The sequence below is a fragment of the Bos mutus genome, chromosome 11 (assembly GCF_027580195.1).
Source record: "Bos mutus isolate GX-2022 chromosome 11, NWIPB_WYAK_1.1, whole genome shotgun sequence".
Classification (NCBI taxonomy): domain Eukaryota; kingdom Metazoa; phylum Chordata; class Mammalia; order Artiodactyla; family Bovidae; genus Bos; species Bos mutus.
Genome location: NC_091627.1, coordinates 70077771 through 70095797, shown reverse-complemented (window position 1 = coordinate 70095797; position 18027 = coordinate 70077771). Strand labels below are relative to the sequence as shown.

The 18027-nt window shown below is 40.6% G+C and overlaps 1 protein-coding gene across 1 annotated transcript in view; it reads right to left on the bottom strand.

Annotated features, from left to right (window-relative positions):
- PSME4 (proteasome activator subunit 4) overlaps positions 1-12518 on the bottom strand; it is a 100306-nt gene extending 87788 nt beyond the window's left edge. The window contains exon 1 of the mRNA XM_014482025.2: positions 12255-12518. Within this exon, the coding sequence (XP_014337511.2) occupies positions 12255-12496 (242 nt within the window). The 5' untranslated portion in view covers positions 12497-12518. The remainder of the gene's footprint in view (positions 1-12254) is intronic.
- Between the last annotated feature and the right edge of the window lie 5509 nt (positions 12519-18027).

Here is an 18027-nt window from a genome sequence, read left to right as displayed (position 1 = left end):
GTGGGCTGCCGTCTGTGGTGTTGCACGGAGTCGGACACGACTGAAGCGACTTAGCAGCAGTAGCAGCACCTAAGCAGACTGATGGGAGCATAATTTATGCTTTTTAAAATCCACTTAAATCATTAAAAATATAAGACTAACACAATGTTTCAATTTATATTTCTCTACTTGTGAGGCTAAACGTATATTCTTAAGATAATTTGCCTTTAAAAAATATAAAAAATTAATACCTTAAAAAAAGGGGGGGGCAACCCAGAGAATAAATAATGAGTTAAGTTATAGATTATAAGACAATGTTCCTTCAACATCTATACTGAACCATGCTGGAAATCTGTGGATGGGACAATAAACCTATACATTTTCTTCCTTTTATTTTTTTAACCAACTATAAGTTGCATCCTTGAGAACTGAGAGGAAAATATTACTGGGGAGGAGGGGAGTTATTATTTTATCAGGAAAGCAATATATACTTATTTAAATGATTCAAATAGTGCAACAAGCATACAAATTTGAAAATTGTTGCCTATGACTGTTAATAGCCTAGATAATATCCTTCCAGACTTTATTTATATACAAATGTACATATGTATATACTTTTCAAAAACACAAATGTAATGATAATACAGATATTGTTTACTGCTTATTTATTTTTTTTTACTCAACGGAAGCTCAAACCACTGTTCAATGCCTATAAAATGTGGTGGCAGGGACCTCTGTATCACTAATATTTCACTCTCAGCTCTTAACAGAGATGAAACAAGGTGAACACTGAGAAACTTTTTTGCAACCAACTGTACAAGTACACCTTGAGAAATACAATGACTTAAGTATTGTAGCTCCTCCACGGCTAGTTCTATTTTTAAACCAAAAAACCTTCAAACTGACAATGAATATCTGACCAAGTTAAACAAACTGGTTTAACACACTGAGAGCAGGTTTCCAAAACCCTGAAAGCCATGTCTGTCATCAAGTGTAGCATAATACCTCTGATGGAAGGCACTAAAGGAACAAAGAGACCGGAGGTTTACTCTCCTCTTTACCCCCACCTACCACAGGCTGAATAACACACTGGAGCTTCAGCATATTATATGTCAGAGTTATGTCCTCTACCACTTACTAAAATTTACACAACAATCTCTAGTAAAGTCATTCACTATTAACACCTAATGATGCCTCTATTTTTCTCCCAGTTGCTTCTCTCTTGAAGCACAGAAGAGTGGCATTCATTTCTTGAAATGTTGTACTATCATTTAAGAGCCAGACATGGCAACAGGCAATGGAAACAAAAATAAATAACAAATGGCCCTACAGCATGCAGCCTAGAGAGAGGGACAGACAACTGATTATTTCAATATGATGGTCTGAGTACAGACTAACACGTGTGCTCAATTTGCTCCACCTCTGTTCCCACACATTAAACATCTTCCTCCAAATTCCTCCTTACCTAATCAAATCCTATCTCAAGGCTCAGCTGCAGTTTTCCCAGGTGATACAGCCCAGGCAGCTTTCCTTACTCTAGACATATGGTTAAGAGCAAAAGCCCTGTGGTCAGCAAGCAAATTGGCTGTTACATAACTTAAGATTCATTTCTTCAAAGGTAAAACTGAGATAATAAATGTCAGTCAGTGAAGTTGCTCAGTTGTGTCCAACTCTTTGCAATCCCATGGACTGTAGTCTACCAGGCTCCTCCATCCAGGGAATTTTCTAGGCAAGAGTACTGGAGTGGGTTGCCATTTCCTTCTCCAGGGGATCTTCCTGACCCGGGGATCGAACCCAGGTCTCCCACACTGCAGGCAGACGCTTTACCATTTGAAATACCAGGGAAGCTGAGATAATAAATGTACCTACAGTTAATTGTGAAAATCAAATGAAATAACAAATATAAAGCCTTTAGCATACTGCTGGCACATACTGAGCCCTCAACAGATGGTAGGTAGTATCTGTATCACTCATTTAACAATCTGTGGGGCTTCCCTGTGGCTCAGTTGGCAAAGAATCTGCCTGCAATGAAGGAGGGAAAGTGAAAGTGAAAGTTGCTCAGTCGTGTTCAACTCTGCAACCCCATGGACTGTCTATGGAATTCTCCAGGCCAGAATACTGGAGTGGGTAGCCTTTCCCTTCTCCAGGGGATCTTCCCAACCCAGAGATCGAACCCAGGTCTCCCGTATTGCGTGCGGATTCTTTACCAACTGAGCAATCAGGGAAGCAATGCAGGAGACCTGGGTTTAATTCCTAGGTCAGGAAGATCCCCTGATAAGGGAATGGCTACCCACTTCAGTGGTAATAGGGAATGCTCTCTTGTAAAATCCCTTGGGTTACTGATATTTTGGGGGCTTCCTTGGTGCCTCAGCGGTAAAGAATCTGCCTGCAATGTGGGAGACCTGGGTTCAATCCTTGGGTCAGGAAAATTCCCTGGAGGGGGACATAGCAATCCACTCCAGTAGTCTTGGTTGGAGAATCCCGTGGACGGAGAAGCCTGGCAGGCTACAGTCCACACGGTCACATAGAGTTGGACAGGACTGAGCATGCATGCTCGCACTGATATTTTTAAACTGTTGAGACTTTTTATTTTCATCTTTTGTATCTTGATAGCTCAATAAGTAGGTGTGGATTATATAGCTAAAGTATTGAAAGAAACTTGAAAAATGAGTAGCTTTCAAAATTTTTTGGCCACAATCCACAGTAATAAATATAGAATGTAGCATACACAAAAACATATGTATAATTGAAACAAAGGTCAGATCATTCACCTTTATTACTTCTAAAGTCACTCTAATAATTTTAGTCTAGTTCAACAAACCAAACCAAATCACACCCAAAGTGGTTGAGACCTACTAAACTGAATTCACAGGTCTTTGGTCATAACCCCAAATTTGGGTTAAAACACTTAAAAATGAACCTTTGGATGAAATATGATGAGAATTTCACGCAAAAAAAAAAAAAAAAAAAAAACCAGTGAAAAGGTCTTAGGATATCTGTCTGTTAAACTTTGAGTTTATTTTAAAAATCACACTTCTAAAATCATTCCTAGATTGTTAAATCACAACTTTTCTCCTGCTATACACCAAACAGGGACCTCTGTTTTGTATATGTTGACAGAACTTTGAGAACATTTTATTAACTAGGATCTCTGGAAATAACCTACCTTCCCTTAGAACACAAGCTATGCCAACTAAACTCTTCAGGAATGTGTCCAAAATACAAGCACTCATGAACATTCATAAAATTTCTTGCTATAAAAACTTCCTTCATCCCTGGCTTAAAAAAGGAAAATGTCATACAGAGAACTAGTGGTTACCAGTGGGGAAAGGTAAGAGGGAGGGGCAATATAGGAGGAGAGAATTAAGAAGTACAAACTATTATGTATAAAATAAGCTACAAGGACATACTGTACAATACAAGGAATATAACCAATATTTTACAGGATAAATGGATTCTTTTTATAAATGGATTTATAAATGGATTCCTTTGTGGCTAAGCTGGTAAAGAATCCACCTGCAATGTGGGAGACCTGGGTTCGATCCCTGGGTTGGGAAGATCCCTTGGAAAAGGGAAAGGCTATCCACTCCAGTATTCTGACCTGGAGAATTCCACGGACTGTATAGTCCAAGGGATCGCAAAGAGTCGGACACGACTGAGTGATTCTCGCTTCATAAATGGAGTACAGTCTTTAAAAATTGTGAATCATCTTGTATACCTGTAACATACATCGAAAATCAACTATACTTCAACTAAAAAAATTAAGTAGAAAGGAAAAAAGAGAATTGTCAGAAAATGAAATGAAACACCCACACTTAAAAACCCAAAGATTACTAACATTCTATTTAAGCTGCCTACCATTACAAGATTATAAAGCATTTTTAATAATTCTTAAGCAATTTCCAACTTACTTGCACTAAAATACTATTTTCACATCCATTTCACAGCTGCAATGGTGTTAAGGTTTTTTCTTAGAAAGGGAAAAGGCTTTTATTACATTTTCTTAACTCTAAAATTTAGGATCTAAGTATTATTATTATTTTTAAAGCCAAATTAGCATAAAAAGGTAATGACCATTACAAAATTTTATGGTTCATCTATCAAAAAATTGTAACAATACTCTAAATTTTTAAACACTAAATATTTAACAATAATGATAGCTTTATTTTTAAATGAGGATTTCAAAGTCCCTGATGCAACCGATACAATCTGCTCTCTTCTCTAAATAACTGTTAAAACCCATTCCCTTTACACTCCCTCTCCCTTTAGGTTACACCATTCTCTTCCTCAACCAAGATGGCTCCTTCCCTCCACTTCTTTGGTTAAATATACACTTTCTTTTGAACCCAATATTAAAATAGAAGTGAAGTGAAGTTGCTCAGTTGTGTCCGACTCTTTGCGACCCCATGGACAGTAGCCAAGCTCCTCCGTCCATGGGATTTTCTAGGCAAGAGTACTAGAGTGGGTTGCCGTTTTCCTTCTCCAGGGAATCTTCCCGACCCAGGGATCGAACCCAGGTCTCCCGCAGTGTAGACAGATGCTTTACCGTCTGAGCCACCAGGGAAGTCAATATTAAAACAGATGTGACCCCAAATTCATTTTTCTCCATTTTGACTGTCAAAGTAATAATTCATTACAAACTGCATAATGTTTTAGTTGACAACAAAACTGTTAATTCTAACATTACTGAGTACCTATGAATGTATATATGCTATCCAATATGCCGGGGGTGCAATGCTGCTGCTGCTGCTGCTAAGTCGCTTCAGTGTGTCTGACTCTGTGCGACCCCATAGACGGCAGCCCATCAGGCTCCCCCGTCCCTGGGATTCTCTAGGCAAGAACACTGGAGTGGGTTGCCATTGCCTTCTCCAATGCATGAAAGTGAAAAGAGAAAGTGAAGTCGCTCAGTCATGTCTGACTCCTAGCGACCCTATGGACTGCAGCCTACCAGGCTCCTCTGTCCATGGGATTTTCCAGGCAAGAGTACTGGAGTGGGTGCCATTGGCAGTGCGATGAAGGAGAGGTCAATATCAAAGACTCTGAGCCCAAAAGAGCTCACAGTAGAGGGAAGGTAGGTACACAAAGAACGTAAAAGCATGAATAAGGAATCACAAGAGAGTACACTAAAAGGGAAGAAATGCCTAGGCCGAATATGGAAGTAGCCAACTTTAGGATTCCAAATGGGAATATTTACAGGATGTGCTGCTTTTAACACTCAGAGGCCAGTCTCAATGAATGCAGAGGGTTTTGGTGGTTGTTTGCTAGATGTCGCTCTCATTATCATGTTCTCAGCTTGCTTTTCACATGGTACACATGAGATTTAGGTCTAAATTTCCTACAAAGGTTAGAGGGAAACACAGATTTGAATTTTATATTTAAAATTGGGGAGGGAGGTTCACTAGAAATGAATAGCATTTAACAGCAGAAAGAGAACCTCTAGGTTCTACAATGACAACAACAGGTTTAGAAGTCGTGCACTTATTCACTAGTAATAGCCCCTTAAAAAACATTAGGAATTTGCCTCTTTCACTTCAATTAAGACCATTTACTTCAAGACAATTTCATTTAATAAACACTTCATCAAGAGCACTTGAAGAAATTGTTTTTAAGTAATAAATTCAGATCTCAAAAGAAAACAAATGGTACTGTTCTACCAATTTTTTTCTAACTGCCTTTTTCAGTGTCTCAATGTAGGGCATGAAAAACATACTTGTCAAGAGTGTGAATTTTTAAGTAATGAGCTTAGCATTCATATTTTCTTCACCCTCCAATTTTTTGATGGAGTTATACCTTGCTTGCTCTGTTCTAAATGAACAAAAATGTGCACTAAAAGAAAAAGAACACTCTGGAACTTCCCTGGAGGGCAAAATTCTTTCACTGATATAATCCCATTGTCAAAAACAGTGCCCATCCCATACAAGGCACTCACAAAATAATTTGCTCAGACTCCTGCCTCTACTACTTTGCATCAGGCTGTGTATTAATGTATGAACCTCACAGTACAGCCAAAAGCAAAAAAGAGATAATTCAAGGCAGACCTTGTTACCCCAGGACTGATTCTATGTCTTCAAAGTTGAGGGGGAAAGAAAGATGTTACAATATGAAAACATTCATGAATGAACATTTCTTTTCTCTCTGTCCACAAGGTCTGTTTACAGTAAACCTTAAACAAAACCATGCAAATGAAATGGAAACTCAAGAGTAAAATCACAAATTCTACAAAAAAGTCAAATCAACTTCATGAGGCTGATCAACGTAAATTGTTACTTTTTTTAAAGTTTGAAAATGCCATTGGTATTGATTTTTTGTTCCATTCCTTCTCCCTTAAAGATATATACCAGAAATATTTATGAATGAAGAATATGCTTCAAAAAAAAAAAAAGGTCTAAGGGTGTGGTGGTAGGAGGAACATGATTGGCCCTGAGTTGATAACTGCTGAACATGGGTGATGGGTACACCTAGGTTCATTATATTATTCTTTCCTCTCTTGTGTATGTTTAGCATTTTTCCATAATAAAAAATACTTAAAGAAAAAAGTCAGACAACTATTCACATCAGAATCTGTCAATGACAAAGGAGCCAAAAATATACAATGGAGAAATGGCAATCTCTTTAACAAGTGGTGCTGGGAAAACTGGCCAACCACTTGTAAAAGAATGAAACTAGAACACTTTCTAACACTATACACAAAAATAAACTCAAAATGGATTAAAGAGCTAAATGTAAGACTAGAAACTATAAAACTCCTAGAGAAAAACATAGGCAAAACACTCTCTGACATAAATCATAGCAAGATCTTCTATGACCCTCTATGGAAATAAAAGCAAAAATAAACAAATGGAACCTAATTAAACTTAAAAGCTTTTGTACAATGAAGGAAACTATAAGCAAGGTGAAAAGACAGCCTTCAGAGTGGGAGAAAAAATAGCAATTGAAGCAACTGACAAAGAATTAATCTCAAAAATATACAAACAGCTCATGCACCTCAATACCAGAAAAATAAACGACCCAATCAAAAAATGGGCCAAAGAACTAAACAGACATTTCTCCAAAGAAGACACATAGATGGCTAACAAAAACATGAAAAGATGCTCAACATCACTCATTATCAGAGAAATGCAAATCAAAACCACAATAAGGTACCATCCCACCCTGGCCAGAATGGCTGCTATATTAAAAAGTCTACAAACAATAAATACTGGAAAGGGTGTGGAGAAAAAGGAACCCTCTTATACTGTTGGTGGGAATGCACACTAGTACAGCCACTATGGAGAACAGTGTGGAGATTCCTTAAAAAACTGTAAATAGAACTGCCATATGACCCAGCGATCCCACTGCTGGGCATACACACGGAGGAAGCCAAAACTGAAACAGACACAAGTACTCCAGTGTTCATCGCAGCACTGTTTACAATAGCTAGGACATGGAAGCAACCTAGATGTCCACTGGCAGACAAGTGGTAAGAAAGTTGTGGTACATATACACAGTGGAATATTACTCAGCTACTAAAAAGAACGCATTTGAATCAGTTCTAATGAGGTGGATGAAACTGGAGCCTATAATACAGAGTGAAGTAAGTCAGAAAGAAAAACACCAATACAGTATATTAACACATATAATATGGAATTTAGAAAGATGGTAACAACGACTGTATATGCAAGACAGCAAAAGAGACACAGATATAAAGAACAAACTTTTGGACTCTGTGGGAGAAGGCAAGGGTGGGATGATTTGAGAGAACAGCATTGAAACTTGTATATTACCATATGTGAAATAGATCAGCAGTCCAAGTTTGATGCATGAAACAGGGCACTCAAAGTCGGTGCACTGCGACAACCCAGAGGGTTGGGAGGGATGGGGGACACATGTACACCCGTGGCTGATTCGTGTCAATGTATTATAAAAACCACCACAATATTGTGAAGTAATTAGCCTCCAATTAAAATTAATTAATTAAAAAAATTTTAATGGGATTTGCCACTTGGCAAAATGTGACTTTAGCAAGCTATTTAATCTCTACTGGTGATAGTTTTTTTAAATCTTAACATGCTAAGTTCAATATACATGTAATCTAATAAAATGGAATGTTTCACTCTATCTTTAAAACTCAAAAAAAAAAAAAAAAAAAAAAAAGAACCTGTCAATGACAAATGAGACTCTGGCAGAAGCAGCCAGTTAGCTAGAGAAAAGAAAACTGACAAGACATGTTAAAAGAAAAATCCCTGGAAAATGGGAAGGGCCTCAAATATTTTTAAAAATCGATGTTTGACATTGCTATGAAAAATCAAACGTATGCCTATGTAGGGACAGGGGGTAAATGAGAACTCTGCACTTTCTGCTCAATTTTGCTCTGAACCTAAATCTGCTCTAAAGAATAGTATGTTAATTTAAAACAAAACAAAAACGTGAAAGATAACTCATCATACAACTTTAGCAGAAAAATTCTTGTCTCCAAAATCAATTAATTCATTTATTTTGTTTTTCCCTATGAACAATCAACTTTCTCACTACAAAATTTAGGGTCCTGTTTTGAGTGTGGCCATTTAATAACAAAGACAAACTTTTTTCTATTTCTATCACTTTCTCTAACTGGTTCTCACTGACGAATATGGCAATTTGCCAAGATTTCAAGATTCTTTTACAAATGAAAAGCTTATCTTTATTGTGTACTTCACAATTTCAATACTCAAATATTAGATATTCTGTTAAGTACATCATATTAATGGACAACTGAGATTTAGTGTTTAGCATTTTCTTCTTTCTTCTCCAACAGAGAGATGATGTGATTTGGGTGTTCCTGTGGTCATGAATTACTTTCCAGAGAGGAGGTTAATATATTTGATAATGTTTATCTTGACTAAACAAGTTCCCAGTGGTTATATAATCTAATTAAATACATGATTCAGTTTAATCCAATTCCTATCTAGTAAGGCTACATAATATTCTTAATAATAATTAACCATGGGAACTACAGTTTAATTAGCAAATGAAATGATTCTCAGTGTAATACAATCATTTCATTATAAAACTGCAGAAAATTGTAACATTTCCACTGAAACAAAGCATCTAAATTTGTTCTATAATACTCCAAATTCACATATTCTGCTAAAATAAAAATTCTACTTAAAAATAAGAAACACAAAAGAAATGATCGAAATTTGTGTTTAAAAAAAAAAAAAAGAAATTTGTGTTTAATATTTTGCTTTTATGAAACAGTCTGCTGCTAAGTTTAGGTTTGAAAAACCATTTCTAGTCTACACTCCCACTCTCCAGAAGAGGACTCTAAAGCTAAGAAGCGTTAAGCAAGACCAAGATGGCAACAGTAGCAAAGCCAGGTACAGATAAACCTCTTTTGCCTAGACTTCACTGCCTCTCAGGAAAAGTCCAAGAGGACAAGGAAGAAAAAGCAAACTTCAAGATTACCTTTCTTCAACTCCTTTCATTCTCCACATGGGCCAAACCAATTATTTACAGATATCTTTTGCTCAGTGTCCAGGAGGTGTCTTGACAGCTATGTTCCAAAGACCACTAGTTTGTACCTCTTTTCTCTGATTTGTTTCCTTGCTTCTTAAAAACTAGTCCCCTGATGTATTATGTCACACAATCTCTCCTCAACATGCAGTACTAATACTTTAAGCTGTCTGAACAAGAGACCTTGAATTATATCACGAGGACAATTTCTAAAATACACAGAAATAACTTTTCTTCACAGAGAACTGCTAAAGAGACCTGCAAGTCTTAAGAAGGCTTGAAAGGTAATTACAGCCATCAAAATAAAACAGAAAGTAAAAAAAAAAAAAAAAATTGGAGGGGAGAGTCTGAGTATTTCCTGAAGGAGAACTCTACCCAGTCCTGCAACACCAAGATTGGGGATGTACTGGTCGGGGATCCACTCCCAGTATCCCTGAACAGTATTTACATTCTGGGCTTCTTTGGGAATGCACTTGATCTGGGCAATTATTTCCAGTACTTTACAAACTGCTCCAACAGTCCTTGTAGAAAGATACACACTGGCTTATTTTAGGCTTTACAGGATAAAAAAAAAAAAATCATACCAGAGCAGGAATGTTTCTCAGGAATTATTTAGTCCATCTCCCTCACTTCTCTCACACGCATACTGACACACAATCACAGAGCTAGTGGGAGAAATTAGATTTTATTTTCACTACTACTTTCCATTTTTCTACAAAGTACTACGTATGGTCACTACTAAGGCAACTACCAGCGATCATCACATGTTTTGGCCTCATGTAGATGTAAACTTGTGCAACACACACAAGGCTTAAAAAACAAGCACAACTATAAGCAGGTCACCTTAACACGACAGGAGAAAAAAATACACCCAAGATTACAACATGTCCCACCAAGTTCAAAATGTCATAGCGCAATCCCAAGAATCAGCTTGCAGAATTTAAACAAGGTTCCAAAATAAAATTCTATCTACTAGCACTTCTTCCTGGTTAATTAAAAAATAAATGGTTTGAGGTTTGCAGGTTTTTAAGCCTTATAACTGCAATCTTGCCCTAAAGACCAAGGACTGTTCTCCACTGTATTTTTAGCCCTTTCCAGGTAAAGATACCTAACAAGCCCAAAACAATAAATATCCTGGCGTTAATTTGCAAAGCTTAGTAACAATTAAAATGTCAGAAAAAAAGTGCTTAACTATGCCTGTGTAGATTCTCAATATATCCAAACCTGATACAAATTCACACACTGGTCTATTTATACATCCTGATGCTAAAAGGAGCTGTTTGTGTCCCCAAAATGGTTATTCTCTGAAAAATCTAATCTAAGTGACTAAAATGAGGAATTACTGGAACTGACAAAATAACTTTATTTTTACAGTGCCCAAGTAATGCAAAAACCTAGGAAACTCACTTGAAAAAAACTATGAATTGTAATCATTTATAAAACATTCTTCTGTTGTGACTAAAAGTGATTCTTTTCCCTACCACAAACTTCTTTACACTTTAATCAAGAGAAGAGTTGTTAACCTTGACATTTTATGGTCACTCTTTGAAAAGGGCAAACTAACTGTTTTAGTTTTACTCCTTAACTTAAAAAGTAATTATTTCCACCACCACAGCCATTTAGGAATGAGAAATTTGTCAGAGGCTCCCTAATAATTGGCCGGTAAGAATCATCCTGTGAGGAAATGTAGAGAAGACTATTGCATTGCAAAACCCTGAGTCATCACCCAGTTCACTCAGCAGATCTGGGTAAACACTGGATAAGTGACTTATGTCTTGTGTGTTCACCCATCCATACCCACAAGCGTGATCATATAATGTTACCGGATTTTATGTACAGTTAACCAAACAAGATACAGCAAAATTCTCTTTTAAAAAAGTTCTTCTGACACAGTGAAGATGCCCACCTAGCAAATAAAGTCTCTAACCTTTCCCCCAATTGTATTTTACTCTGTTTACAGCCAGGTTATGCGCCCCCCCCCCCAAAGTAACAAAGAATAGAACTGAAACTGATTTAAGTGATCTATATTCATCTGAACAGCTCATAAACTAACACAAGCCCGATACTAATAACGCCCAGGACAACCTGACAGCTCTCTTCTCTGTTTTCCTTAGTATCGCACATTTCCAAAGGAAATGTCACACAGGAGTAACACACTTTTCCCGAGGTTCTCAGACTCGCCATTCTCAACATCAACGTCCGGTACACGGCCCAAGAACGCGCTTAGGGCTAATTTTAAATCAATCTTTTCAAGCAAACCCACAAAGCCTGAGAAAGCCCCCAAAAGCAGAACCTACAAGTTCCCTACGGCCTCCTTCCCATTCAGAAAGTTATCAGACACGAATTGAGAGATAGGAAGAGGCAGGGAACCGTAGGGGAAGAAAGAACCGGAGGCAACACCAGGAAAAGTCAAAAGTTGTTCGCCCGAATCCTCTGCTTCCTCCCGTCACCCGCAAAGGTTCAAGAACCCTAGGGGGACCGCCCATCTCTTTCCCTGGGGGTCCAGTGGCCTTCCGGCTCCCTGGGGCCCCGAATATCGGAAGACAACAACCCGAAACCTTGGGGAGAAGCACCTGCGAAGGACGTAGCGGGCTGGTGAGGACCGGGGAGATCCCGTGGGAAAGCGGCAGGGAGGCTCGAGTCGCGACTCTGGGGCTTACTGCACAGAAACGATCCGCCCGAACCGAGGCAGAGTCGGGGGGTGTCCAGCGGTCCGCTGCGGACAAAGAGCCTCCCCCCGACCGCGGACGCCCTCACACCGAGCCTTTGCCTCCGGCCCATCCTGCAAGCCCTGGCACACTTACGTGGAGAGTTTCCTGGTCCAGAAGAGGCCCCCAGGCCACAGCTCTTGGAGCTGCACCGCCCGGCCCAGGTTGCTTTTGATCTGGGCCAGCTGCAAGTCGGACTCGGCGTCCAGCCGCTCGGCGTAGGGCAGCAGCTTGTTGTAGACGATCTCCTTCTGCGGGACGAACCCTTGGGGGTCCGGACCCGGGCGCCCGCCCGGCTCCAGGGGATCCCTGCCGCCCGCCCGTTCGGCCGGCTCCATGAGACCAGGAACAGCCCCCTAACCCCCTCCCACCCTATCCCTCCCCGGCCCCCACCCCTCTCCGGGCTCCGCCTCCTCCGCGTCGTCGTCGCCCTGCGGCCGCCGGCGGCCCGTCGCCCTCGGCCCGATCGCTGGGCCCCCTCCCCTGGCCGGCTCGCTGCTGTCCCCGCGCGGTCCCGGGTTCGTTGGCGGCTGCAGCGGCCGCTCCGCCCGCCCCGCACCGGCTAAGCTGGTGACGCTGCACCACCCGGCCCGGAGGTTCCGGATGGGCCTCAGGTCACTTCCGGGGCGGGGCGGGGCGGGGCGACGGTGAGGGAGGAGGGGGCGGCGGCGGCGGCGGCGCGACGGTGGCGGCGGGAATCCTGGGTGCCGCGCCTTCCTCGCCGTGGGCCGGGCTCGAAGCCCCCACCCCAAGGTCTCACCGGCCGAGCGCGAGCTTGTCCCACCGGAAACACGAGGCTGAGTTCCAAGCTATTGTCCTTCCTTGCGTGGGGTCGCACGCGCTCCCTGCGATTGCCTCGCGAGCCCTAAGTCGCCGTGGCCTCGGTAGAGGCAAACAGACGGCGTAGTGCCCCACGCCGTTTATGGAAAAACCTAGGTACTCTGCCCACCCTACTTGTTGCTTATAGACTTTTTACCCTGTCCCCTCTAAACTCTCGTCTTTCTGGCGTTCTTCTGGCCGCCTTCGTTTCAGAAAAAGGAATTAAATATTCAACAAACATTAATTGAGCCACTGCTGTGTGTCAAACACTTTTAGGCCCTTGAGGTGCAAAGTTTCAGAACACCTGGTTTCTGCCTTCCAAGGACTTTACAGTAATGTGGAGCTGTTGACTAAGGAGTAAGCAATTACAAAACAGTATTGCTCTTAATGGCTAGATAAGTATAGGATGTCTTGAGAACATCTAAAGAGGACTTCAAACAGAACGGGGTGTCAGGTAGTTCTAGAAATGATACCTAAAGTTGAGCTTAAGGATTGAGTGCAAAATTTATTAGAAGAAAAAACAGCGTTCAAGAGGGAAGGGACATATACCTATGGCTGATTCATGTTGATGTTTGGCAGAAACGAACAGAATTATGCAAAGCATTATAGTTTAATTAAATAGGCAATTTAGAAAAAAAGAGCTGAGGAAGCAGCTCAGACTGCAGCCTTGCATTCTAGGAATTCAAAGTTCAAAATAAAGATTGCTTGCAGAGAGGGGACTGAAGAATGAGACTTCGAAGGACATGCTAAGGGGTTTAGAGAGCTGTATCTTAAAGGCAACAAGAAGCTGAAAAATTTTAAGCATAAGAGTGGTATGATTCTGAAGATTCTGAAGAATCACTCTGATTTTGTGTGGAGATGGATTAGAACAGACAGGGTCGGAAACTGGCAGATCCCTTAAGGAGATGTGACATAATGGTGGGCTGCATGTTGGTTGAAATGATTCAAGAGCTATTTCAGCAAGAATGGCCTGAGTTTCATAGTTGATAGGATATGAAGAGTGAAACAGAGAAAAAGTCAGGATGGTGTCAGATTTTTGGGTTGGGAAACAGATATAAAGCACAGCAGAAACATCAATGGAGGCAGAATGCCTAAGGAATTAGAAAATATTTTCATGTATGGATCAGGAGGGTCATCTAAAAGGGGATATAGCATATAGGTGAATTGGAGGGAATGAGATACAGAGTATTGTTAAAAGATAAATGGAGGCATAGTAAAAAATTTAAGGATTTACATGAGAAAAATTGATTGGAATTGGGCAACACCAAACCTGGAGCAGGGACAGAAGCCAGGGAATGACATAAAAAGTGCAGAAGCAAAGGAAGGAAATTATTTGATTGGCTACAGCTGAAAGCCTAGTTAGCTATCTTTGATTGTTGTCTTTAGTGTTTAGATTTCATAATCTTGAGGCATGTACACACTTAGACTTGGGTTTGCTTACATAGCCCACCAAGGCATTAGAGACACCTTGGTCTAATGGCCTCCTTGTTTAATTAATTTAATAGTATGAATAGAATAGAGCCCTTGACCACAGTGTTAAGGAACTCCATGTTTAGAGATGGATAGAGAGGAGAGATGGCACCCCACTCCAGTACTCTTGCCTAGAAAATCCCATGGACGGAGGAGCCTTTTAGGCTGTGGTCCATGGGGTTGTGAAGAGTCAGATACGACTGAGCGACTTCACTTTCACTTTTTACTTTCATGCACTGGAGAAGGAAATGGCAACCCACTCCAGTGTTCTTGCCTGGAGAATCCCAGGGACGGGGGAGCCTGGTGGGCTGCTGTCTCTGGGGTCGCACAGAGTCGAACACGACTGAAACGACTTAGCAGTAGCAGCAGCAGAGAGGAGAGAGACTGCAAAGAATACTCACAAGAAGCAGTCTGAGAGGTAAGTGTTCTAGGAAAGTGAGCTTTTTAAAAAACTGTTTCAGTTAGAGGAATTGGTTAATAATAGCAAAGGTGGCTGGGAGGTTAAATGAGATCAGAGAATGGCTTATTGGAGTTACTGATAAAGCAAATAACAGTTTCAGTGGAATATAGGAATGGAAAAAGCAGATTGCAATGATAAAGGATGAATGGAAAGTAAATAGAGACAGCCAAGGTGGACAACATTTTTTGATAGTTTGGGTGGGAAGAACAAGAGAAAAATAAGGTAGCTGGAATGAAAAGAATTTTTGAAAGTGGACTGTTTTGAAATATTGATGAGAAGGCACCAGTGGAGAGAGAGATTGAAAATAATGTGGGTGAAGATGCAGAGAGTGGGAGAGAGCATGGATTCACTGGCCTTTAGCAGTAAACCATCCTCTCCTGTTGGCAGAGGAGGAAAGCAGGGGAAAACAGGTGCAAAAGCAGAGGGGTTTGCAAATTTGGTGCCTGGAAGTTGGGGGTCTTTCTGGTGGTTTCTATTTATTTTTATTTTTGGTGAAGCAAGAAAATGACAGTGATGGGAGGAAGTGGTGGATAGGAGATTTGAGGTGTTGGGGAAAGGGTTTGGAGTCATCTTAGAATACAGAAAATTGACTGAAAAACCAGAATTGCTTGGTAGTTAAGGGTGGAAGCATGAATTTACCATTATCTGACTACATGACCCAGTGACTCCATTAGTGATCTATTATTTCTACAATAATGTTTAACAGTCCAGGATTATATGCTATACAGGCTGATATGATCGAATGACAAGCAAGAGGTTATATATGTTAGCAGTAGTGATGGTAGTGGTTTTAGCTGTCATTTCTTGAGCACTTCCCTCAGCCTGTGCTTTATCCTCTTTATCTCATTGAATAAGAAGAGATCTTGGAGTTGAGAATATTTGAAAGAGAATGGTTAACATCTAAATTGGTTGAAGTGTAAGAAGAGAGAAGAGGTGAAGCAGTGGTTCCAGGTGATCTCAGTTTCCCTGGGAATGGATGTCTGAACTGGAAAGATCAAAAGAATTATTGGAGCAAAAAAAGATGAAGTCCCTGTTATTCTATGTGAAGTTTAATAGAAAACACCATTCAGACCCCTTCAGGTGAGAAAGGTAGGAGACCTTAAGTTTCTCCAGAAGACCAAGGCTACTCATCATTAGAGATGGTATGCAAAGTCTGGAGTTAATTTTCTCTTCTCAGACCAACTCCCAAGCATTTTTTATCTCCTAGAGCTCAGGATACTCTGCCAAAGGATAACAACTCAGTATGCTTTCAGCCAGACCTTCCACAGAGGGAGACTCTGACTTCTTATCAGACTCCTCTAGGAAACAGACTGTGATCACTTTTCTTGGAAGACCTCGAAAGTGCAGTAGCCCTTCATGAAAAACATTCTAAAGAGAGAGGCTTCCCCTCAAGCTGGAGGATTTGGCAGGGATAATTATCATCAGATATTTATGACATGGATGTACTTGCTGGCCCACTACATGATCAACCACTTATTAGTGAACAAAAATGACAGGTTGTTAGTTTCACGCCTTCTCCTGCCTTGGTTTTTTCTGTATATGATGTATTTGGGACCAGGGGCAGGGGTATTTTGACAGGTATTAATAGATGAATCTCTGTTGTCAGAGCATAATACTTAGAAATATTTGAATTCTATTAGAAAGACTCTAATCAAATACCTAAACTCCTGTCGTGCAACAGTTATTAAAGTCACAAGATTATTGGATTTGAGAAATGAGGGGTTTTTTTTCCTCTAGTACCTATATGATTTTTAAGTTTTGAATTTTTGAGCCAAAAACCCTCTAATCCACCCATAATACCCATTTTACTAATTAGAGTATATTTAGAACTCAATTTTTAATAAGAAGGCAATCACAGCTAACAATGAATTTTCCCGTGATTATTTTAGTTGTTCTGTTTCTTGGACATTTTACCATTTCACTACAATGGAGTTTGCTGTAGGTTGTTTTTGTTTTTTTTTTTAATTTATCTTGCCGTGGATTTGTTTCATAAAAGATTATTATGGTTTACCAGGCATGCAAAATTTTCAGCTATTTTCACAATCATTTTGTTCCTCTTCTCTCCTTATCAGATCAGATCAGATCAGATCAGTCACTCAGTCGTGTCCGACTCTTTGCGACCCCATGAATCGCAGCACGCCAGGCCTCCCTGTCCATCACCAACTCCCGGAGTTCACTGAGACTCACGTCCATCGAGTCAATGATGCCATCCAGCCATCTCATCCTCTGTCGTCCCCTTCTCCTCCTGCCCCCAATCCCTCCCAGCATCAGAGTCTTTTCCAATGAGTCAACTCTTTGCATGAGGTGGCCAAAGTATTGGAGTTTGAGCCTCAGCATCAGTCCTTCCAATGAACACCCAGGATTGGTCTCCTTTAGGATGGACTGGTTGGATCTCCTTGTAGTCCAAGGGACTCTCCTTGTAGAATTCCATTAGACCTGTGTTGTACTTTTCATTCTGGTGTTAAATTTCTTACTCAATATTTTGCAAGTCTTTGTCTCTCTACCTCATTCCAGACAACTTTTCAGTTCAGTGGCTCAGTCATGTCCAACTCTTTGCGACCCCATGAATCGCAGCATGCCAGGCCTCCGTGTCCATCACCAACTCCTGGAGTTCACCCAAACTCATGTGCATTAAGTCAGTGATGCCATCCAGCCATGTCATCCTCTGTCGTCCCCTTCTCCTCCTGCCCCCAATCCCTCCCAGCATCAGAGTCTTTTCCAGTGAGTCAACTCTTTGCATGAGGTGGCCAAAGTATTGGAGTTTGAGCCTCAGCATCAGTCCTTCCAATGAACACCCAGGACTGGTCTCCTTTAGGATGGACTGGTTGGATCTCCTTGCAGTCCAAGGGACTCTCAAGAGTCTTCTCCAACACCACGCTTCAAAAGCATCAATTCTTCTGTACCCAGCTTTCTTTATAGTCCAACTCTCACATCCATAAATGACCACAGGAAAAACCATAGCCTTGACTAGACGAACCTTTGTTGGCAAAGTAATGTCTCTGCTTTTGAATATGCTATCTAGGTTGGTCATAACTTTCCTTCCAAGGAGTAAGCGTCTTTTAATTTCATGGCTGCAATCACCATCTGCAGTGATTTTGGAGCCCCCAAAAATAAAATCTG